The sequence below is a fragment of the Tiliqua scincoides genome, chromosome 3, assembly GCF_035046505.1.
Source record: "Tiliqua scincoides isolate rTilSci1 chromosome 3, rTilSci1.hap2, whole genome shotgun sequence".
Classification (NCBI taxonomy): domain Eukaryota; kingdom Metazoa; phylum Chordata; class Lepidosauria; order Squamata; family Scincidae; genus Tiliqua; species Tiliqua scincoides.
Genome location: NC_089823.1, coordinates 59,645,883 through 59,671,029, shown reverse-complemented (window position 1 = coordinate 59,671,029; position 25,147 = coordinate 59,645,883). Strand labels below are relative to the sequence as shown.

The 25,147-nt window shown below is 43.1% G+C and overlaps 1 protein-coding gene and 1 long non-coding RNA gene across 2 annotated transcripts in view; one reads left to right on the top strand and one right to left on the bottom strand.

The window, feature by feature from the left end:
- Nucleotides 1-13,594, top strand: part of LOC136645404 (uncharacterized) — a 47,702-nt gene extending 34,108 nt beyond the window's left edge. The window contains exon 5 of the long non-coding RNA XR_010794125.1: nt 13,397-13,594. This is a non-coding gene — a long non-coding RNA (uncharacterized lncRNA). The remainder of the gene's footprint in view (nt 1-13,396) is intronic.
- The window catches only part of HUNK (hormonally up-regulated Neu-associated kinase), an 80,272-nt gene continuing 66,858 nt past the window's right edge, over nt 11,734-25,147 (bottom strand). The window contains exons 8-10 of the mRNA XM_066621631.1: nt 24,716-24,796; nt 17,563-17,740; nt 11,734-14,582 (exon numbers count right to left, since the gene is read on the bottom strand). Coding sequence (XP_066477728.1) covers nt 13,915-14,582; nt 17,563-17,740; nt 24,716-24,796 — 927 coding nt within the window. The 3' untranslated portion in view covers nt 11,734-13,914. The remainder of the gene's footprint in view (nt 14,583-17,562; nt 17,741-24,715; nt 24,797-25,147) is intronic.

The following is a 25,147-nucleotide window of genomic DNA, read 5'->3' as shown; positions in this document are numbered from 1 at the left end:
GGCACAATTCTGCGACGATCTGACGGCCGCCCTCTTCTCCTCCCTTTATAGGGAAGGAGAGGAGGACTGCCCCCAGATCAGAAGGGAACTGTGCCAACAGTGGCTGTGCTCCTACATTTTAAAGATAGAGGAAGAGAAGAGGGCGACCCTCAGAACAGCAAGGTCAGAAGTGGTGCTCGCCTCCTCTGATTTCAGAATTCAACACTGAATCCTAGCTACAGAACATGATGAAATTCATTATCCTGCAGCTCTGTGAAGGCTAAAAGTGAAGATGGCAAGATAATTTTCTCAATTGCTTTCCACATCCTGCTGCAGCATGTATATTACATAAGGTTATTTAGGTAAAGGAAATCCTTATGGCAAACAAGCACACTAGGCAGAAGTCTGAGAGTTTACTATTTTTATGTGCCTCTGATTCCCTGAAAATGGTTATTGCCTAAGGAAACTCTGCAACAAACTACAGTATAGGGCTCTTATTTAGGAGAAGCAGAGGTTAATCTTACTTAAAGATTTTTTTAAAAATTTTTTACAGAACAACTCATGCAATTTCCAGTAGTTTTCAGTCACTAGGGATTACTTGAGGCTTGCAAGAGCAACGAAAATGCTGCCCCAGCTCTTAATAAGGATGGTTTTACAGTTCTTATACAAATCTAATCAAACCATGTTTGCTGTATTTTACTTTAGTATGGACTGTACTATTGCAATATTTCATCAAGTGATTTTTAAAATATATGATACATTTTCCACTGACCAACTTATTTTAATTAAAAAGTATACAAAATTGTATAGCACATAACATGATTTGGAAGGGAGTTTAGGTTATCAATATATAAAACAATTTAGAAAATTCTTGGGGTGGAACAGAACTAGAATTGACAAATGTTGTCTTGACTTAAAAGCCAACCATTACTCATGATCTCCATAAGCCTTCTCTGAGTCCTGCTGGTACATGCAGAGTGCTTGGCAGAAAGGCATGGGGGGGTCTTTTCTCATTTGTGCTATGGAATGGGGAAATGAATGACTTCTTCCAAGTAGTGCAAGAGAGCCCTGAGGCTTTCTTCCTATCATCAAATCTCAGCACAAAACGAGAGAAGACCATTTCCCCTCAGTCCAATTCAATTGAGCACTCAGGAAAGAAGAAGGGATTGGGGGGCAGTCTCCAGAAGGGGAGATGTGGTCACCATTAGCAACCTGACAACAGAGTTGTGGAGTCCCAGAATGAAAGGTTAGCTAAGGAAGAAGATAAACATGCATTCTGAGGGTGGGGGAAGTGGTTTGAACACATATTCTCTGCCAAGTGCTGCATTTGCTGCTTATTTAACAAGGCTACACATGCACAGTCCTGCCTGCTGGGTTGGAATGATGGAATCATACATGCAGTACCCATTTGTGCACTCAATTTCTTATCTAGGTAGCAGCACATGTGCAGAAACCTATTTCCATATGTGCGTGGCTCTAACTGGATGGCAGTTACCGTAATAATTTAATGGTCCTATTATGGCCTATTGGAGCCTAAAGCTATAAATAAACCATGTTGGTGTCACTGGACAGGGTAGAGACAGTGCTTGCTTGCCTCTGAATATATTGTTCTATTCACTTAGTGTGTCATCAGCTGAACGTCACTAAGAGAAAATGTTCCACCTCCAGCTGTAACCAACTCTGATGATGGCTGAGTGAAAGGGAGGGAGTTTGTGAGCTGCTCCCTCACTAAAGATTACAGGAAACCAGAGATGAGTGTAAGAGATTGAACAGCTCTGTTGCTATGTTATGGATTGTTTTATTGCGACAACAATGAACTTGAGTACAGATTCTGTGCATTAATATAGCTCATGCCCCCGGCTCATGCTGGGGAAGAAAAAAAACTGTATTTCTAACATTTCACAGAACCTGTTCTAGGGCAATTCATCAAACATGCACATATAATTCCTGTAATTCAGCCAAAAGAAGTTCTATAGCCTGGGGTGATATGCATAGTCTGCACTGGTCATGCTATGTAAAGAAGCTTCGGTTTACGTTAATTTTCCCTCAGGGTTTTATGTAGTTTTGTATTCAATATAATAATTCACAAGGGGAATAATAACTCCTCATTTCTCCTGACCATATATAGGCGTTAGCTCTCTGTGCAGTACTGAACAAGTTGCAAAGTCAGCTCAGCCACGAGACCACCCAAGTGCTTGCTCTGAGCGGTGGTTGGGAGAGGTGGCAAACTGGCAGGAGGTACTCGGAACCTGCCCGCTTCCTCCCCTGGCCTGTTGGCTGCTCATCTTTGCCATCCAGCTACTCACTCTCCTTGGAAAGCATGTGAGAAGATGGGGGCTTTGGCTTACTTTCTCTGGTTTGCTGATAAGGATCGTGGTTGCCCTGGAGGGAGAGTCATTAGGAAGATTACCCCTTTTACCTCTTCTCCCATCAGTGCTTCTTCAAAACAGGCCAGTGTAAGGAGGATCTTTCCCATGATGTCCCCCTGCACCAGCCAATTTTGAAGAAGTGCTTGTGGGAGAAATGGCAGTGATGGGAGGTGAGTGCATAACCGTGCCTTCCCAAAACCCTGGAGAAAAAGCCTGGATCTCCTGCTACAGAATATCTAGTTTTCAAACTTTAATTCCTATCCCAAATGGAAGCTTTCGTCTTGGGCAGGGGTCTCTAAACCTTTCAGCTGGAGGTCCGTATCAAATGTCTGGCACAGTGTCGAGGGCCGAAAAAAATAATTAAACATAACATTTAAATAAATACATTAGAGATGGAACTTAGATGAATGAATAAATGGGCTCAAATGTCCAGGATTTCTCCAAACACCAACACAGCCCAAAGCACACACTTAAACAGACCCCCATTCCCCCACCCCACAAGCACAACTCTGGTTGTGTTTGGTCAGCTGGGCCAGAGGCTCTCAGGGGATCAGAGGTTGGCCACGAGCTGGATAGAGACTCGCCGTGGGCCACATCCGGCCCCTGGACCGGGGTTTGGAGACCCCTGCTCTTGGGGATTGTAGCAACTGGGTGTCTACATTTACTTTGTTGGTGCTATAATATAAGGGGAAAATGTTAAATGGCTCCTTCCTCCATGCCCATCATGGTTTTTATTGTGATCACACACACCCTAGTTGCTATTAAAAAAAAGAAAAAGATAAGCCTAAATGACAGATTTAGCATCACACGTGGTTTTACTCAGGCCTTTGAAGAAAAACTTATTGGATATTAACTCAAAGAGAGAACTACACAGAACATTTGAGATACAATATATTCATAAAGTCATTCATTTACACACACACGCAAACGTTTTTGATTAGGATAAAAAGGCGTAGGAAAGATACATTCTCCCATCCTTACTCATAGGGGCTTCTAACAACACCTCTAATTCATGATGCAGCTTGCTTAACATGTATGATAATAATATACTGTTTATGGGACCAGGTTATCTGAAGGACTGTCTCCTCTGACATCACCTTCCCCACACTCTGCAGTTATCACCAGAGATCCTTCTTCTATCCTTCCACCAACCAAGTGTGACTGACATATTGCCCAGTCCTATAGCCCTCCCACTGATGCAGATGTGCCAATGGAGTTTGTGCTGCATCCTATGGTGGGGGGCAGTTGCAGAAGTTTTCTTTTGTTCCCTAGTACTGAGGAAAGCCTCTGCTTTCCCTATGGGCCTCCTCCATCCTGCACCAGCTATTGTTCTGGCACAGAACCAAGAAGTGTAACAGCAGAAAGGGAGAAAGAGAGCTATAGGATCCAGCCACATGTGAATGCCTCTGATTTCACCTCCTTCCACGAATTCTGCCTCCCTCCCCACTCAGACATTCTCCTGTTCCTCCCCGTCCCACCTGTTCCAATTCTTGCCCCAACACCACTTATCTCATGCCAGTGGACAGAGTCTTTTCCACCGGTCAGTGTGTCCAGCCACCAGCAGTTGCACTGGCAACCTTGCTGTCCTCCCCGGTGGAAGTGACATGTTTCCCTGCTGGTACTGGGGGATAAGATAGGGCTGATATTGTAACTGAATCTGGAGGTAATGCATATGATATGATGTAAGCCACCATAGTGTTTCCTTCATTGGGACTGAAAGGAGACCCAGAAGTATTTTTGAAAATGTATAAAATTGCAGTCCTACTTATTGTACAGCAGGGTAAAGTGTAATAGCCTATCAAAGCCTTTCTCATGGCCCACAAAACCCGGTGCCACCTGTTAAAGCTGTCACATAGTGATGCACCTGCGAGCTCATCTTTCTGGGGGGGGAAAGATGGGAGAGCCTTTTGGTTTACATCATGTTATATCTGGTAAGAAAATGTGAAGTTGCTTGCTGTTGAAGATCACTGATAGAGTCCTTTTCCAGGTGTCCCTGCCTTCAGATGTTAGGTGAGTGGTGACAACTGTAGAGCCTTTTCTATGGGTGGTGCCCTGGGTGAGCAACTCCCTCTCCAGAGACATCCTCCTCCTGGCACCTACGCTATCAAACTGTAGGCCCTAGGTCAAAACTAGTCTATTTACTTAAGCTTTCAATGAACGACAATTTCTTTGAATGTCCTGCTTGCTATTGTTGCTGTTGTATTAGTTGTATTTTTGTAATATATATTTGTAAAATTAGTGCAATGTATGTGATATATGGTTGGAAGCCACTTTGAAAGTCTTCACGCTGAAAGGTAGAACTACTCTGACTGAATGATTGCTTGAAAAAGACAAAAGAGGTTCTTGGTTTATTTCATTTGCATCCTTCTTTTCTTCCATCATGATATTCAAGAGGGCATATTCAGGATTTCCCAAGAGGTCTCCCATGCAGGCACTGACCAGATCCATTGTTGCTTAACTTCAGTATTTATTTATTTATAGAATTTATATCTTGCCTGTCTGTCCCAGTAAAGGGCACTCAAGGCAGCTTACAAAAGAAATAATAAAAACATTAAATATATAAATATGTATAAAAATAAAACATTTAAAGACAATAAAACACAATAAAACCTGAACCCAAAATTAAAATAAATAAATAAATAGATAGATAGATAGATAAATAAATAAAAGCCCAAATCCTAACCAACTTTTCAGCACTGGCATAGCTGTGTTAATGGGACATGTGCTGCATCCTGCAATTGGGTGGCACTCCCGGTGTCCTCCTCAAAGTAAGGGAATGTTTGTTCCCTTACCTGAGAGCTGCATTGCCCTTATGTCAGTGCTGGAAAGTGGGTTAGGATTGCGCCCTAAGTTGCTTTGACACCATTCCCTAAGGTTATCCGACATGATTGATGGACTTGCCATAGAGTAAAGACAGCCTTGTATTGCCAAGAAAAGGGCAGTTTTCAAAGCAGCATGCATGCTGTTTTAATGTAGGCTAAGCATGGCAAAGCTGTCAAAGATACAGGGAAACAGATAGTTGAAAATATGTCATGCATCCCTCTGTTTTTGCTTTTCTGCAATATACCTTGTCCGTGGTTAAAAAAGAAACAGTGTTATGCTAAACCAGCAGGAAAGAAAAAAAGGGGGGGCAGACTCTACGCCAACCTCCACAAGTGTACTTGTACACATGGCAGAACATGTACATCAGATTCATGTATCACTGTATTTTGATTCCATCCCGACTGTAGGAAGCTAACTTCTATATAATATAACTTAAGAGACAAGAGTCCCTGCTGTGCCAACATGTTGCTATGTAAATGACTAAGCCGTGGAGTTCAACACAGTAACTCACTCTAAATATTTTTCTTTCACTTTGAGAGGCTTTTCACAATCTTCACTGTTGCTTCAGGATCTGGTTTATGCTTCCAGAAAAATTACCTCTGCTCAGTTGTTATTTCTGAGTCATACCCATGGATATCTCTGAGCATGACAGGTGTGGCAGATTCAAAGAATGGAAGAAATTCTTTTAATGGTACCTGCTTTCTTTGTGAAAGGAAAAAAAAAACAGGATGCTCCTTCAGGCATCAATGTTTTGCAAAGAAATCAAGGGAGTGAAATACAGTACATCCTAGTTTTCTGATTCAACTTCTTGAACAGTCCTGCTGGAGAGATTCAGTTTGAAAAACTGATTCAAAAACTGACCTTTCTGAATGGCCATACATTGTTCAAGAAATGTAGGGCATTCAGACTAGTTTTATGCAGGTTTGTTCAGAAATAGATACCATTAACTGCAATGAAAGACATTCACTACCAAGACAGCGTGCATAGGATTGCAGGCTATGAAAACAAGGGCACAATCCTAACCCCTTATGTCAGTGCTTTCCAACACTGGCATAGCGGTGCCAATGAGACGTGTGCTGCATCCTGCAGTTGGGTGTCACTCACGGAGGCCTCCTCAAAGCAAGGGAATGTTTGTTCTCTTACCTCAGAGCTGCATTGCCCTTATGTCAATGCTGAAAAGCACTGACCTGAGGGGTTAGGATTGCACCCTAAGTCCACAGCAAAACCAAACCTGGAAAGCATTGTGCAATGTCTGCCTGGTGCAAACCTTTGAAAAGGCTCTGTTTCCTGGCATTTTTTTTGAAAGTATCAACCAATTATGATTATTTAAGATTCATTGTTTGCAACTGTACATAAGCTAAACAAGTTAGTAGACACTTGACACCTTCTTTTTTTCCTACCTGTCCAAAAAAAGCAAATCTGATAACATTTTCAGTATATGAAGTATTTGAAGATTAGCAATTTGCTATATTCTCAGTTTAATGCTTAATCCCTGCAGCACATTCCAGGTACCACATCTGATACAGATTTAATAGAGCGAGGGCCCAATCCTATCCAGGCCTTGCACTGCCAGAACTCATGTTCTGGCAGTGCAAGGTCATTTATGGCAGTGCAAAAGACAGATGGCCGCTGTGAGCTTCCAGGCTGTTGCCGCAAATGGCGAAAGGTGTGGTGTCCAGTGGAAGCTCTGCCGCTCTAGGTGACAGGGGTGTGTTATGGGTTCGGATGGAGAGAGTAGGGGGAGTTTCAGAGTGGGGAGGAAGCTGGGTGGATCCTCACAGCACCAGGATTCTATCTCCACTTTTCCAACCCACTCCCATTTTCCCCCAACCCCTCACTCCCCCTCCCCATTGCATGCAGTTCATGCTCCATCAGTTGGTAATGGTGGGGGCTAGGACTGGGCATCAGAAATGCGCAGTATCTAGTAAATCATAATGGTCTCCAAAGGACTAAATTTAAGCTAACAATCTGCATTTCAAGTCATCCATTGGTGGCTCTGGCTGCAGGGAAGAGCATTTCCCTAAATTTATCTTTGTCCGAACTATATAATAGGAACTTCCTCTCCAATACCATCATATTCCTACTAGGTTGAATGGAGAGAGGCAGGGGGCAAAGGAGACTTTCCTTCCTGCTCTTTTCTGCTTATAAGAGATAAGGGGAAGACAAAGACCATGCTAGAGGAAGAACTGACTCATCCTTAGGGAGGCACGAAACAAGCTGCTCCAAGGAACTGTACATTCATTGATCGTTCCAGGGACTTCTTTCTCTCATTGAAACGTGATGATATTCTGTTGAGCCACATCCGCAGAATCATTTTCCTGTAGCTTTGCATGGAATGGAAGGAATCGCTAGCACTGCCACAGACTTTGTCCACAGGAATTGTACATGTTGAAATGTTGCTATGGATTATATTCTTCCTATATTAGATCAACTTTATAGTAAAAACAACGGTACAGAATTAATTCATCCCACTGAGTTTTGGAATTAGTCCCACAGCTTCTAAGGCCAGCCCTGCAGCGAATTGCTCCACTAAGATCAGAAGATTACATGCTGAGAATTGCCATATACCTTCACAGTTCTTTTCTGTGTGTCTCTGTCCCTTTGCTATACTCTCAGGTATCACGGTCAGGACCAAAACAGACAACATGATTACGCAATTAGAAGCTTTGTATTTGTTTGTTTTTTATTGTAAATGGCAGCAGTTGGGGGGGGGAGTATTGCCACTGTTGTCATATGGATCGGGGCCCCTCGTGCCCTGTAAAGAAAGCTCAAGTGTCTGTAAAATAAAGCAGAAAGCAGGCAACTGGTTGAGAGGATCTCCATTCCCCAGCACAGTACCTAGCTTTAAAAAAGAAAATGGTATCAATCTAGGACATAGTTTGGGGAATGAAGTGGGATAAGCATAGAAGAAAGGAATGTGAGAGAGGAATTAAGGATAATATGTTAAGGTTAGAAAAATATCAGAAGTCTTTCAAATAGTAGGCATTGACAGGGGTAGTTTGGTTGAAATCAGCAGAGTGCCCTTTAAAGAAAATAGATCTGGTTTACTGCTTAGAGATTTTTCTAAACACAGAAAGATTGAAAGTTATCCCATTGAGGGCTGTTCCCGGAAGGCCCAGAACACAAGGGGAAAAAATGTGATCTTTGGGGCTGAGCATCAGCTTGCTGTTTCACCACCGCAATATTTTGGAATGTATCCCTATGCCAGAGGATAATTAGCACAGGGAGCTTTTGCTTCACTGCTCCTCCTCCTCCCCTGGGGTTCAATTAATGCATGTACCCTGCTGAGTGGCTGCTGGAATCACAACAGCCTAGTGGCAGCTCTATGTGGCAAGCTGTTTCTGTGAAGGAGCTACCCAGGGGGTACAGACAATTTCAGCAACAGCATCACAAGTTCACCAAGGGAGGTTTGCAACAGTATTAATGAAATTGCCTGAACTACATGGAGAGCACAGATGACTTGCCATGAGAATCTGCCTCTATGTAATCACAATGAGGCAGGAAGCAGGTATAATATGGGCCTACAGTGTCCTTGATATCAAGCCTAAAGAGGCTCTGAAGACACAGCTACCTTAAAGCGAACCAGGGTTTGAGGTGGAACAAAAGCATTTTGTTTCAGATTTTTGTCATAAACTGGAGAAAGAGGGAAGAGATAGTCTTCAGAACCACATAATGCAAACTGTAGTCGCTGTGCCACAAATACTGTCCCCATGTTGAGACAGCGATTTACACAAATGGCACCTCCACATGTTCAGTTGCCAACACAGTGACCTCTCCCACCAGAGCCATCCCTTGGGTAGAGCAATTGCGATGGCTGCCCTGGGCCCCACACTTTCATAATCAATATGTGGCCATAATAGAGGGCTCTTGCACTGGTTGAGTTGTCCCAGGCCCACAACCATCGAGGGATGGCTCTGCCTACACATTCCTGCATGAGCTACCAGCATGTGTGAAGCCATCTATAGGAAGAAGCTGGTAGATTAAGGGCGCAATCCTAACCCACTTTCCAGCACATAAGGGCAATGCAGCTCCGAGGTAAGGGAACAAACATTCCCTTACCTTGAGGAGGCCTCCATGACTGCCCCCCAACAGCAGGATGCAGCACATGCTCCATTGGCACAGTTATGCCAGTGCTGGAAAGCTGGTTAGGATTTCGGCCTTAGTTAAATAATGATTATACTTACCAAAGCAACCTTAAGATTTTGTAAAAACAAAAGACTTTGCAACAATGCAGGTTTCATTCTGTTATTACATACATATATTTACCATTGTGTTCACAAAAAAAGTTACAGCTCTTTCTTGCTTTGCCCAATGTTTCATTGGCTTCCAAATAAACCTGAGTTGATAATTCAAGTTCAAGTTGGTGTTTGCAAGACATTCAGTTACAGAACTCTGAAGCATGCATGGTATAGTTTCCCTTACCACCACCTTCTCAATCTTATCATGTTCTGTGACTAAATATCACCAAATATATTTCATGACTTCCACAGTGATGTTTGGGCCCTTGCATTTATTTATTTTATATATTTATACAGGTATTTATATACCGCTTTTCTTTGGTTGTCAGATTTCTCCTCAGACTTTTAATACAAGGCGGTTTACATGCATGGTACTAGAACATTTCTATTCATTTGAAGACACCGCCTGAAATACTAAGGGCACAATCCTAAGCATGTCTACTTAGAAGTAAGTCCTATTGTGTTTGATGGGGCTTATTCTCTGGAAAGCATGGATAGGATTGCAGCCTAAGTATTTTAAAGCATGGTTATAGCATACCCAAAGCGTGTCATAACCCCACTGCTGTGTTTATTTTTTTGATCCGTTGAACTGCAAACAATATTTTAAACAGAGTCAAGTAGAAAATGCAGCTTAGTTTGTCCAAGAATGGGGAGAGTGACTAGAGTGAAGATGTAAATGAAAACTATCCTATGACAAGGATGCTAGAGTTTCACAGCATGGAGTCTTTGGATCATGGCCTTTTAAAATTAAGGTGTGGAGCCTGGAATGCCTTTGAGAGGATTACATCAAGTTCAGCACGGTTAGAAAAACCTCAAGCATCTAAAGACTACATTTCTCTACTATTTTCCAGCCCCGTTCAACATCTTTGCATATGACAGGTCCCTAAAAAGTTGATTCTGACACCTAGAATGTTTTTTTTCATTCACACCTAGGGTGTTTTTTTAGGGGGGGGGGCACCATTCCCAGCTCCACAGGCTAATGCCAACATGGATGTTCACTTCATTCAAGCAAGCTTCACAGCATTCAAGAATGGTCAGATCCAACCCAGCTTCTTCTTCGACCTCACTAAAAACAGATAGAGTGGGAAACTGGTGACTGTACAACTGAGGGTTCTCTTCCACAAAAATTCAGATATCTGCACATAGAAAACTAGTATCCCATGGAGAAGATCAGGTGAACAGCCTTCCCTCTAACTTCTTGTTTTCTATGTGCAGGCAATTTTTTTTAACAGAGAGGAGTATTTAATCATGCCAGTCTAACTGGCAGAAAGTAGTACAATCCAGGCACAGGTTTACCCTGAATCGATTGTTTAGGTAACTCACAGCCAAATCCTAATCAACATTCCAGTGTGGATGTAGCCCCAGAGCAGCCCCAAGGTAAGGGAACAAATGTTCCCTTACTGTGAAGATTCCTCCATGTTGGTCATTCATACTAGGGTACCTCCTACTAAGGATGGGAACTTGAATCAGGTGACTCAAGACCGATTGGAGAAAAATCAGCATTTTTTGCTGACTCGTGGGATATGTGAGTCACACATGTAGAAGACTCAGCAAAACACTCATGTCAAGGGCCCCTTGATTTGGCACTTGTCTCCACGCACACAGACTCAAGTCTGCCTGTGTCTGGGTGTACTAGCTTACTGTTTTCATGGTGTGAAAGACCGCATAGTCTTTAGTATATAGTATAGACTCATTAGTGAATGATTCAAGCAGCTTCCTATAGTATATACGTAGTATAGACTCATTAGTGAATGGTTCAAGCAGCTTCCTCATGAGGAAGCCATGGTGTACGCTTCCTCATGAGGAAGCTGCTTGAACCATTCACTAATGAGGCTATGCCGTGTCTCCAAAACTAGACGTGATGGGGCAAAATGGATGCCATTTTTGGAATCAGCACCACAAATATACCCAGGAATTGGTGTAACAATTAAGGAAGCAAAATGTGGTTGGCTGGAGGACGGGAGGTCTGTGTTATTGGCCAGAGAATGGGAGGTCTGATATTTTCTTCAGCTGAGGTAGGGCAGAAAGAGGAGCCCAAGGGGGTTCTTGCCTTAGGATTGACTGAAGAGGTCTAAGGAGGGGGGGAGAGGGAACCTCATTGAAAGACTGACACAAATGGTACTTCTTCTGAGTAGAGCTGCAAAGGATTGGGTCATACTGGTAAGCCTCTCAGCTGCTGCGCGTGACCCTCCTCCCTCTTACCACTTCTGTGCCCATTCTCACACAGTTCTTCCCACCCTCCTGCCTTGTTTAGAGTTGGGATGGGGACAGTAGGGAAGAACTCCCCCTCCCCCCACACACCTGGCAGCAGCCCTGTTTTTTCCCCACCGCTGGCTTTTTAAAGGGAACTACTCGAGATTTGAGTCTTTGAGTCATGAAAATGCTTCAGATGACTCGGAAAGTGCCCCCGTGATGACTCGTTTTCAAGTCGAGTCACAGAGGGGGCAGAGACATGTAACTCAACTCAAGCCATGCTGGATTTGCCCATCCCTGCCTCCTACAGTGTGTCTGATCAAACAAACCCCCACCATTGGATGCAAGCACGAACTCTGTTGGCACAGCTATATGCTATAACATGGCAAAGGATAGGATTAGGCAGTAAGCCTAAGTGAAGGGTTCTGCACAGTGGTTATAATGCCATTTCAAGTTGTACCATCTTAACCATGAAAATGAAATTACACAGATCTTAAACTGCAAGGTGGTCTGTGGTCCTGGTACTAGTTGCTGATATCACCATCTTTCAAACAATTGTGTGCATGCACGCATTTGTTTCCAATATGGCATTTCATAATGATTCTTTTATCTGGGAAATGCCTATGCTTTTATTCTTTTATCTGGGAAATGCCTATGCCTCTTTTATATACATGCCTATGGTCCCATTGATATCCAAAAGATCTAAAGACTGCTGCAGCCAAAGAATGGCATCCATTCCTGCTCCCTAGTCCTGAAGAATGTTTTGCGGGAAACAGACTTTTACCTGGTTTTTCTTTATTTAGTATCAAAGTATCTCAGTAGGGGTAAAAAAAACTCATTCCATCTTGGCCTTTTCTAATAAAAGCATCAAGTGACTCGAAAAATATAATTTTAACAATAATTACTCAACAATTCAAAAATCCATTTATTCTCAATGCTGCCTCTGATCTGTCTTTAAGAAGGCATTAACATATATTTATACGTATGCTAAAGGGAAAGGGAAGGGTGCATATTATTGGCTGAAAACTGCCACTGTGCCAGGCTAATGTTAACAATGATCAATAATTATGTCACATAACTCATGTGCTAGCAGGGCACAGATAAACCATAGATTAGTCTTTGGTTAATACCCTGTAAATTCACAGAAAATGTTTTGCACCAAAAAAAAGTCTGTTTTCTGATTCAGACGCTTCCTTTACTAGGAAATAAAAAGAACTGCAGAGTACAGAACATGTTTGCCTTTTACAAAAGTTAATCTTCACAGTTTGTAGCACTACTGAATTTTTGATACCGACTGCATTACCGTTCAGGCCATGTGCAAATGGCACTGGAGCTAGCAGATGTGTCCTTGAAAACTCCTCTTAATGCAGTACAGAGTTCCTCAGTAACACTTTCAAGTATGTCCAATGCTGTTTTGCTAAAAGAGAGTACACCACTTTTTCAAAGACAGTTTCACAGAGATGGCACAACTAGGCAAAGAAGAGATGACCAGGATTTTTAAGCAGAGCATTCAGAAATATGGAATATTGTTTCAAGTGCCCATGGCTAGTCTTATGATGAGAAGAGTAAGAATGCAGTTCTCCTTATGTCCAAGTTAGCTTTGAAATGGCCATGTTGTTTCTTTACAGTAGTGTTATCAACTGAACATTTTGTTTAGGAAAAATACAGGCAGATTTTAGGTAGTGGGGAATTAGACAGTAAAAATTGCTTTGATTGTCCTGCTCTGCAACATCTAGCTTTTGTGCTTTTATTCCAAATTCTTACAGGTCTGTTTCTTCTTTGTCCTATGTATAGATTAGAAGAACATGCCTGCTTGGAAAACAAAACTCTTGGTCCTTTATTATTTGTCCTGTCTTTGAACTACATAATCAGTGTCTGTGCCAGCGAAACAGTGATGATAACTATTGCCTGAGAAGTCCATCAACCATGGCTTCAGTAACCAAAGGGCTGCTATTTCAATAAACCCTATTTTTATGGTGCAATCATGCTTCATGGTGAAACGGTTTTTTGTTGACAAAAAATGTGTGTAAAATATTAGGACAGAGCAAAAAAAAAAATATACCTACTTGAGAAAATTATACAGGTGGTTAAAACCAAATAATTCTTCATAACACTTGTTGTAGTTGTCCTTTCCTCAACTGCACTAACCGAAGGCCACTAAAATATGTGGCCTTGTGATTTCCTTATAGGATGTGATAACACCCAATACTATACAGAGAGAACATTATGATTGCAAGTTTTCACTACTTATACGGAAAATGCAAGTGTCAGAAACCAGCACTACACAAATGTAGCCCTTCATAATTGTCACTTCAACACTGGCCATTGATAGGGTCCATTATATTAAATGAAATTTGTGTGGGGCTCATTTGCTGCAACTGAGGCATTCTTGCTTCCAGGGTCTTCTCAGTGGGCGATCCTACTGACTGATTCCTTTTCCTCATCATCTGTCCAATACCCATCATGGGGAACCGACCTCTGCTTTTCACACAGTTAGGGCTTCCTAAAGGAGTTGAAAGATTATTTAGCTGAGTGGGAGAGACCGCTTCTTCTCGAAAAGAACTGGTCTTTTCATCATATGTGAAGGACAGTTGGGTGGGGTGAACTGGACTTTTAGTAGGACTGGGTGAAGTACCTCCAGGCTGGAAGAGTGGGGATAATGTCCTTTCACTGGAGCTTCTCCGACCGAAATTTACTGGCGAGCTTAGCATTCGATACTGATGAGTGGGAGAAATTTGGTCTATTTGATCCTCTCTATCTCCAGTTTCAAAAGAATGTACAATGTTCAGAATTAAAGGAGAATCCAAATTCTGGCTCCCTGGGCTTGAAGGATCCTGCTGAGGGGAATCTTGTCTCTTCGTGAGCCTTGGGGTCCTGGGAACTGGTTGCTGGATTTCAAGGTATTCTAAAGAATAGGAGGTGACGCAACCTGTCTTGCCTGTTGCCGATTCATGGAAAGGGCTCAAACCATTAGGCGAATCTGCAAAACAATGTAAAAAAGAAACAAAACCATCAAGAAAATGATCTTTTTTTTCAGCCCTCTGCAGGTAAGTCCAGAATTTAACCAATTAATCAAGTGATTGCCCAAGCCTATCCTCTACCATTGGTGTCAATAACAGTTGTGCTGACAGAGCACGCACTGCATCCAATTGGGGGGGGGGGGGTCGGTCAGAAGGCCTGCCAGAGGTAGGTACAAATATTTTTTACTTAACTCTGTGCTATAGAGCTAGCATAAGTCAGAGAAAAGAAAAAGAGCAGGGTGGGTTGGAAGAGGAGACAGGATCGCATACGCTGGTGCTGCTGAGATCAACCTTGTCCTCCCCCTTCCTCACTCCAAAACTCCCCTTGCCCAACACACCCTGCCACCAACTTGTCGGCACTGGTGCAGCCTCCATGAACTGCTGCTGTGCAGCTGCTCATTTGCAACAGAGGCCTACAAGCACACAACAGTGGCCCGGCTTTTGCACCACCATAAAGGGCCTTGCACTGCTGGAACACTTGTTCTGGGAGTGCAAGCCCTGATAGGATTGGGGTCTGAAAATATTCCTGAGTAAGGACTGAGGTGAGAAATTGTGCTATGGTTCTGGTTTTGGGATATAACCCAAACAGAAAAATATTGGCATCTGGGGAGGAGAGGCTGCTGGCGCTGGACCCTCACCAGTTGGCGCTGAGCCTCAGCTCTGAGTGGAAATGCTGTGGGAGCGCCCAAGGGTAAGGGTTTTCGAGGTGGGAGGAAGCTGTTTCAGGATGAGGGAGGATGGGGCAGGGGAGTGGGAGTAGAGTGGGACTGGCCAAGCTCCACCGGATCCTATGCTTCGTTTCAGGCTGCAAAGCCCGACATGAAGGTTCTCCATCTGCGCTGGCACAATAGCCAGCACAGACTCTTGTATCCCCTTTGCAGGGCCTGCGCCTTACTGGGGGGAAGGGGACAAATGTTCCCACCCTCCAAGGAAGCCTCTGGCAGTCTCTGGATACAGCAGTTGCTATTTTAGTGCTGCTGCACCTGGTTGCCCCGCTGGGGATAGGACTGGGCTGTTAATTCATTTATATTACAACACCGTACCACCTTCCTATTTCATCAGAAGGCTAGCTCATATATACCGGTTCCCCAGATTACCATCCTTTTTTCCTGGCAATGCTGCAAACCCCCTTTCCCTGTGATTATGTATTTGATCAATGTTGCTGCTCGTCCAATAACCCTCCCCGAAATACTAGGATTTTTCTCAGATTCATTGGTGGCTTCGTTTGATCCGTTTCATCTCATTCCTACTGTGTTTCAAATGCTAGACAAAGGATGTTCCTTTGTCATTTCCCTTCCTAGTCAACCCAAAAATACAACCTAGGAAAAAAAAATAATAATTGTGTATAAACCAGTTTGAACTGAGGAAAGAAACTTCTGTTAAAAACCAATGATAATTCTGTAATACTGGAAGTCAGGAAGAAATGTTTCGGAAGACATGGACACCTAAAGGCATAGTTTGTCTTTCTGGGATATAATTAGCTTTCCAGTGCTGCAAGATAATTCATTCCTTCTGCAGCCGCAAATATGCATTTATCATTCAATGTACACTGTGGACAGCAGTGGCTAATCCTGGTTCTCAACATCTGCATGTGTATGTAATACATTAGGGCTGAAATCCTATGCACCCTTTTCTGGGAATAAGCTCCATGGAATGGGACTTACTTCTGAGTTGACATGCACTATAGGCATATGTCATTTGTACTATGTCAGTCTGGAAAATGCATCCATTTGCTCTTCCACAAGAGCCCATCTCACTGCCACATAACTCTAGTGAGGAAGAGGGTTTTGCCTGAACTACCCTAATGAACATAAGAACATAAGAACAGCCCCACTGGATCAGGCCATAGGCCCATCTAGTCCAGCTTCCTGTATCTCACAGCGGCCCACCAAATGCCCCAGGGAGCACACCAGATAACAAGAGACCTCATCCTGGTGCTCTCCCCTACATCTGGCATTCTGACTTAACCCATTCCTAAAATCAGGAGGTTGCGCATACACATCATGGCTTGTACCCCATAATGGATTTTTCCTCCAGAAACTCGTCCAATCCCCTTTTAAAGGCGTCTAGGCTAGACGCCAGCACCACATCCTGTGGCAAGGAGTTCCACAGACCGACCACGCGCTGAGTAAAGAAATATTTTCTTTTGTCTGTCCTAACCCGCCCAACACTCAATTTTAGTGGATGTCCCCTGGTTCTGGTATTATGTGAGAGTGTAAAGAGCATCTCCCTATCCACTCTGTCCATCCCCTGCATAATTTTGTATGTCTCAATCATATCCCCCCTCAAGCGTCTCTTTTCTAGGCTGAAGAGGCCCAAACGCCGTAGCCTTTCCTCATAAGGAAGGTGCCCCAGCCCCGTAATCATCTTAGTCACTCTCTTTTGCACCTTAAAATGCATAACTGAAATGCTATTTTAATGCTGTATTTAAATCTTTGGGGAAGTGATTTAGAAGAACCATGTCCCCATGTGATTATGCAAGGTGGAATGGCACCTCAGGAGAGGGAGCAGGATGTGCACACTCACACGTCTCATCAGGACTGCTCAACAATCTCTGCCATGTTTGGGAGGGGCTAATGGTACTAGGATGCACCATAAAATCAAATGGCTGAAAAAGAACACGAGTGTACACATCAGGCCTAAATTTATATGAGGCCCCAATTCATGGAGGGGGAAATAGTCTAAGAATTTTCTCAGCATTCCACATAAGACTACAATTTCCAGGACTCCTTGGGAAAGCCATGACAATGAAACTGATATTAAATGGACCTAAGTGCCATAACCCCCTACACAAAATTAGCATTCCCTAGGAAGAGTGAACATCTAGTTTAAAGCAGTGATGTGTCCATGTGTCCAAACTTGTGTAGTTTTCTCTGATCTGCAACTCACAAAGCAATCATAGACCATATCAACAGCTGTACAGAAGATTCTTCCAATTACCTTTCTCTGTAGCAGCACCCTGGCTAGCTCTGCGATCATTCAGTAGTGCTTTTGTTGTCTGTATCTGTGTCATAAGGCAAGAGGAAGGCTCTTTGTAGGAAGGGGGATTTTTCTCAGGTTTTTTCAGAAGTGGGTGAAGAGGTTCTTCTTTTGTCTCTTGTTCTTTGACCTTTTTGTCCTTCAAGTAAAACGCAGGAAGAAAAAATAAAGGTTTGTTTGTCAAAAACTGCATCAGGAAGCATTAACCATGGTAGTAAAAATCCTGCTTTTAGATAGCACCCAGACTTTGAAAAGCTTATGAAAGTAAGTATATCATGCATGTTTTGTTTGTTTTTAAATCAAATTGGTTTTAAGGGTCCTGTTTACTTTAAACTTGGACCAAGCTAGACATGATGGCAGCAGACCCATGCATCCGAATCTAGTGGCTGACTGGGATTTTAGCTTCACATCCATCTCTCATTTTGAAATTTCCATGCATTCTGGAACATATCTAACTTATTTATAACATTTATTTATAACTTATTTATGTTGGCTGTTAGTTATATAACTAGAAGTCACTAGCTACAGAACTAACTTTTTGATCTAATTCTATACTTGGAATGGGACCACACTATCCCTCACTGCTTCTTAGCCATCGTTGTCTTTCACTCTAAGTTTTTTGAGGTCCCTGCATTGTTGCATATATTTGGATCTTCCTGTCACAGAGGATACTGTAATACTTCAGCATCCCGAAGCATGCTGAGTCACTTGGATGCAGAAACCATGTCTGCTCTGTTATTGTTTTCCTTCCTTCATCTTCCCCAACTGACCAGTAAGCCAAGAACTTGGCTTTGAGCCAGCTCATTGGACTGTGAATCCTCTCTGATTACCAAGAATACCACATTCAAGGGGCTTAAGCAATGCCAAGATCCAAGAGGTTAAATTTGGCCCACAACCCTCCCCTTTTGCACATTTGCCTAGTCCATCATTAGTGCTCGAGTGATTTTCATCTTGCCCTTTAAATCTCTGTGCCCTTTTTGCCTCAACCCATCCAACGGAAGAGTTTTTTGCCTGTCTGATTCCTCATATACCTTTTTTTGTAATTTACGCTACCTCAGTGGTTCCCAAACCGATCCTCGTCATGGGTGTATTTTAGCATCACGGTAATTCTTTCATTCCACCCTTACAGTTCTGTCGCTATAGGGCCTGTACAGTCAGAATTTCTGGAAAAATCCTGTGGTGCCTGGAAAAATCCTGGTGTGCTCAGCACAACAGCTGTGTGTTGTTGTTTTTTTTGGGGGGGGGGGTGGTTAACATTTTTAAACAATATTTATATTATTATCTCAACTTGTTGCTTGGTCTCAGTACATCTGAGAGTTGGTTGCCCTGTCTTCCTAGCCCACTAGTCTTCACTAATGTCCACCTTTTAAGGGGACCCCAGGGATTGTGGGGCTCTCCTCCTTGGAGGGACCTTTCCCAAAAGTAGTTGTCTTCTGCCTGGTTTCCCATAGCCTTGTGTAGTAGCAATAAGAGCTACTGTTCTAGCTTTAACTCAGTTTCAGGGCAAGACAGGATGGAAGTAGGTGCCAGTTGCTAAGTGCTTCGTCCTATACCCATCTGTCTAGCTACCACAAGGCAGGTTTCACTGCCAGCTATCCTGGCAAATAGGGGTTGATAATGCTGCCCTACATGAATTTAAATCTTTTAAAACCATCTAAGCAAAGTAACTTTGTTTTCTGAGGGTGACTGAATTTTTAAGCTCTTTCCCCTCAGAAGACTTGGAAAGGAGAAATAGCATGCCACTGCAGAAAATGTGGGGCAAAAGAACGGTAACTGGTTTTTATGATTGGCCTAACTTGTTTTTCTTCTACAGAATGGACACTGCAGGAATGAATGTGGGGACAGAGAAATAAACTGATTATTGCCTAATGGCAATAATCCAGCAGTTCCCAAACTACAGGAACCACTTTTTAAAATGACATTCTATCAAGACCCATTTAGGTTTATGAGACTTTAAAAAAAGATTTAGAAAATAATATTTTTACTTACAAATAATAACTAGAAAAAATACATTCAAACATATTGCCTCCGTATATTTATACAAGCAAACCCCAGGAGCTGGGCTCTTTGTAGGGCAATTAGTAGCTATCTGATTTTTGAATAGCTTCAAGGCTTGAGGCAATTAATTATCTGATCTTTTCATCACCAGTGTTTTCATTGGAGGCTCTGCTTGGAGCTTCGTGACCCACCTGAAATTGGGTCGTGACCCACCAGTGGCTCCCAACCCACTGTTTGGGAACCACAGGCCTAATCGATGTGCTAAATATAAGAACACGTAAGAAGAACCCTGCTGGACTAAAGGTTCTTCTAGACTAGAATCCGTAGTTCCAAGATTAGAGCATAACAGTGTCTGTCATAGCAGTTCCATGAGAGCGGCAAAGAAAAGTACTGAGTATATGAATACAGTAGAAACTCTTTAAGTTGACCACCCAAGGGGCTGGAGGAAATTGGTCAACATAGGGAGATGGTCAACATATGAAAAAGGCATTTAAATATTATCATATTTAGCTCCCAGGACAATAAACGCAAGGCCAAGTTATTACTCAGATTGGATTGTTAAAAAGTTTTATTGCAAATATCAATGAGAATTGATCCTCTTGTGATGTTTACTATTTATATCATCTACTGGTATATCTATATCAAGAGACAGAGAATAAACAGCCCACAATCAGTGTTTAAAAATACCCCTGAAAATTCATAAGCTTAAAAAAAATTGTAAGTTAAAAAAAAATACTTGGTTTCAAAGCAGACAGGCAGACTAATGCTATCCCTTGCCAGCCCGTAGCATGTAGTATGTTACATAGCCCCAACAGCTAAAAAACAAACAAACTTTTTTACTTAGGCTGCCTGGCCTCCACTGGGTCTCCTCAGATTCACTAAATGCCAGAAGGTGTTTGATATGGTCTCTCACTAAAAGCTGTTGAGAAAACGCCACAGTCAGGGAATAAGAGGACAGGTCCTCTCATGAACTGGGAGGTGGTTGAGGACCAGAAAACAGAGAGGGGGTGTCAATGGGCAATTGACAAAAAAAAGTGGAGAGAGGTGGAAAGTGGAGTGCCTCAAAGATCTGTCCTGGGACTGGTGCTTTTCAACATCTTCATAAATGACCTGGAAACAGGGATAAGCAGGGAGGAAGACAAGTTTGTGGATGACACTAAACTTTTCTGAGTGGTGAAGACCAGAAGGGATTGTGAAGTGCTCCAGAAGGATCTCTCCAAACCGGGAGAATAGGCAGCAAAATAGCAGTTGTGTTTCAATATAAGTGTAAAGTAACACACTGGTGATGGGAACCAGAGTGAAAGGACAGTGGCTTCACTATGCACAAGCAACCTCATGTCCCTCAAACTTGGTACATGTCCAGGTACAATCGGCAGCCGGCTCAGGTCTGTCGGCTATGTGCAGTGTGCCCACCTATAAAAACACTTTCACACACGTGCTAGCAGGCGTAGGGGAGGGATTGTCGCGTGGCTTCTTGCTTTTCCAAGACGGGACAAACCAGACAAACACAGGCCCACAGTATCGCGTTCAGTGGGCAACTTACAGAGGATAAATTAATACTCTGTGCAATGGTCGAAGTGGTCAAGATACAACTTACGGAGGTGGTCAGTATAGAGAGGCTGGTCTCCCATAGTGTATATGCAGTGTCTGTCCATACTGTGAAAATTAGGTCAACTTAAGGAGGTGGTCATTATAGAGAGGTGGTCAACTCTGGAGGTTCTACTGTGTTTTATTTAGCACATTTTTAATATAGCACTATTTAATGTGTATAACATGCTTTACAGTCTTTATCCAATCCATCCTTGTGACAATCCTGTAATGTTAGTCACTGCTATCTCTATCATACAAATGGTAACAGAAACCAAACTAAAAATGGCTCATTAATGCAACTTAGGGAGTCTGTGGTCAAGTCTTGTAAGGCAATCTAACATCATCTTTCAGACAGAACTTCTCTTAGCAGTTTTTTTCCCAGATTGTTAAAATGATGTTGAAGAATTTTCAACAAGGTGCTGCAGGACCCAGTGAGATGTCTGCCTGGATCTCCATGGTAACATGCTGATGTGCTTTCATGTATCTCTTACATTCAGAATAGCTCTTTGCAAGTGGATGTCCACAGCTGCAAGCTAGACTAAAAGGGATGCTTTGTCTGACTGCAATGACTGAAGAACATTGCACTGTGTGCATTTATCACATGTCTATATCAAATGGAGGAATCTGACTGTGAATAAGGTCCCCTAAAGCACCTGCTGCCTGTAGGTACATGAATGCATTTGGTGGTCAAGTTTGGCAAGAAAGTCAAATGCGTGAGAGAATGCCATCAGAATCTTTTCAAGCACAGTGATTTAATGTTTGCATAAGCAAAGTATCTTGAAAGTGTTAATCTTTCTACTAGGGAAGTGTGAAGTGTGTTGTTCTCATATGTCCATCTGGCCCACAGTATCTCTTTTCTATGGCAACGGCAGATACACATGAAGAAAGGTAGAGCATAATTTCCCACAAATTCCCCAAACCCTCACAGTAATAACAAATGTAAATCAAAAATCCTTAAAAATCCATCTATTTTGCAGGTGCTGCTAGTCATGTTGTAGCTGTGACTGTCAGACAGATGCCTGCAGCTGCAGAGTTGAGGGGGGAGATTGACACTAAACTGCTGTTCTTCAAGAACAGAGGAGAAAGGATGGCTGCATGTCTGGATTGCTGGCAAACGGAAACTATGCTCTATCTTCTTGCTAAACCACAAAGAATTAGACTGACTTCTAAAGCTGAAGTTCTATCATTTTCCCCCCAAGAAGTTAAAAGTCTTATACCACCAAAGATGACCAGCATGGTTAGTTAGTATGTCAGCTTGACATTAGAGGGACCCAGGTTCAAATTCCACTCAGTTATAAATTGGTGATACTGGACCAGTCAGTATCTTTCAGCCTAACCTAACTCACAGGTTGTTGTGATGCTAAAAAATAGTGGGGGAGAGAAATATACATATTGCCCTGAGCTGGAAGAAGCATGGAACTAAAATATAATAAAGCATCTGAGTAGTACAGTTGGCATGTATCTTACACAAGGTTTACATTCTGAGGTCATTATGTAAAGCCAAAATCTTGTATAGTCCCTTAAATCCAACAAATATATACATTCCCTTTACAAGCTAAAAGCACAGTATGAGACGTAGGCAGGAACTGAGGAAACAGCAGCTTCATTCTCCTGCTTCAGGCTTGCTCAGGGGAATAAACAGAGTAACTGCCCAGTCCTAAGGGGCAGCCCAATCCTGAGCTGCCTGGGAAGCCCCCGCTCGGCGGCACCACGAGGGCTGCCGCCGAATCCAGCACGTCCCACGCTACTGCGGGAGGCACCTTGGGAGTAGGGGACGTTTGTCTCCTTCCCCGGGTAAGGGAGGCAGCCCCGCAATGGGGCTACTCTCTTTAGCGGCGCCCAAAGGGCGCCGCTAAAGTAAGGCACGCAGCCTTCACGAGCGCCTAGGATCCAGTGAAGCAGAGCTCCACGGATCCTCCTCCTGCCTGCCCCGGGCACACCTCTGGCACGCCCCCATCCCCACATCATGCCAGCCTCCCCACCCCCTCTCTGTGTCATGCTGGCCTCCCCACCCCCCGGAACGCCCCTGTCCCTGACCCATTCCCCATTCCGCAGCCCGCAGTCACAGGCACCACCAAGCTGCGGAACACAGGTGCCCGCCGGGCGGTGGCTCAGCGCCGGCTGGAGCTGAGCCACCTCCAGTGGGAGCCTGGCAGTGAGTCCCGCAAACATGCCTTATGGCATGTTTGCAACTGTGGCCCATGCAGCAAAGGCGCAGCACAAACCACAGGATTGTGCTCTAAGTGGAATGGTGAGCAGAACAGCCTAAACTATTTAAACTGTAGTTTTTCTCTGTTACTCGGAGGGGGGCTGAGCGTGTTATCATTGAATCCGCATGAATCTATTGCACATAAGTTGTCGGCCGACTACATTATTTTTAATGTTTCAGCAAAGTACTTCTGAGAAACAGTAAAGGAAGAACTATCATTAATCAATGTGAGATGGTCAATTAAATTCATAAATGAATGATCTGACTCCCTGATTACCTAATTGTTTAAACTTCAGAATAACCTATTGCCCTATTTGCAGTCCTTTCCTCTGAGAACATCTTGTGCATCGGCTTGCATCTGTATGCACTTGCCCCAAGAGATCAGCCCAGTGCTGCAACCCTGGGCTGGAGTCAAAGCTAAAAAACTGGATTACTGCTTATGTGATAATAATGCTCATCTTCGTACAGCTCAGCCAGGCCTCTTTAAGTCTTTAAGCCCCACATGATCGCTCAGGACCCGGTGGAGCAGAGCTCCACCGGTCCTCCCTACCCACTCCCTCCCCCTGCCTCTTCCCACCTCCCTGCCCGCCTCCTTGGAACGCCTCCTCCCCGCCCTCGCTTTCCTCTCTGTGGCTTGGCAGTCCATGCGCTGCTAAGTGGCAGAGGCTGGGTACGTGCCCGGCGGTAGCCCTGTGCTGGCCAATGCTGGGCTAGCACAGGTGCTGGCCTGGCGTTAGGCCTCGCAAACGTGCCTTATGCCACTTTTGTGACAATACGGGCTGGTGGTAAGCTGGCGCATTGAGCCCAGGATTGGGCTCTAAACCCCCAGGAAGTCACTGCCAGTACGTGTAGCCAATACCAAGCTAGATGGGTGTATTGTCTTACCCCAGAGGTCTTACTCCATCTAAGTATGGGTTAGGACTAAGCTATAATATGAGGAAAGGGGGGTGTCTTATAAATGTATATATTATTTTTTGAGTGGTGCAGTAACATAAAGCTCAAAAACTCCTGTCAACTTATTGCTAATATGCTGAAGTTGGGAATATTATTCTTTCCAGTGACAGATATATTCAGCATTTGACATCAGGAAAGATTTTGTGGGCGAGAAGATGGACCAAGATGACCAACCATGCTGTTTTGCCATGTTTTTGGAGTGAGTCATTGAATAAATATCTCTTGCACAGCCATACTTCAGTCATCATCTGGCCATGGATTATTTTTGTATACTTTATAGAATCAAAATCTTGTCAGTTTTAATAAGTCAGCAGAAATGCCCAAATTCTGCCTAGTTCCAATAAACTGTAACTAGAGGCTTACCTCATAGGAATCCTTATTTGATCTGTATTTTTCTATCCGGCACGGCTGGTTCATGTACACATTATCAGAAATGTCTGTCTTCTGGAAAGATTATTTAAAAGTGACATTAGAAGTGGGAGAAGTAGAAAACAAATCAATTAAAATTTGTTACTGAAAAGATCAAATTTGATGCTTCTACATGTTGGCATTACTTCCCAATTTAGCCCAATATAACTTTTATAATAATTTTACCTCAGAAATAACTGTAAACAAACAGCCAACTGGAGAACATATTAAAATATTTTTTCCCCAAATTTATATCCTGAGGAAATGGGTAACGTCTGTTGAAACTAAAGAAATTCCTTTCAGTTAAAGTAGAAACTAATAAGATACAACTCAGTGGAAAAATAAACACTGAATGAGATATCTTAAACATCAACCAAGTGAAGTCAG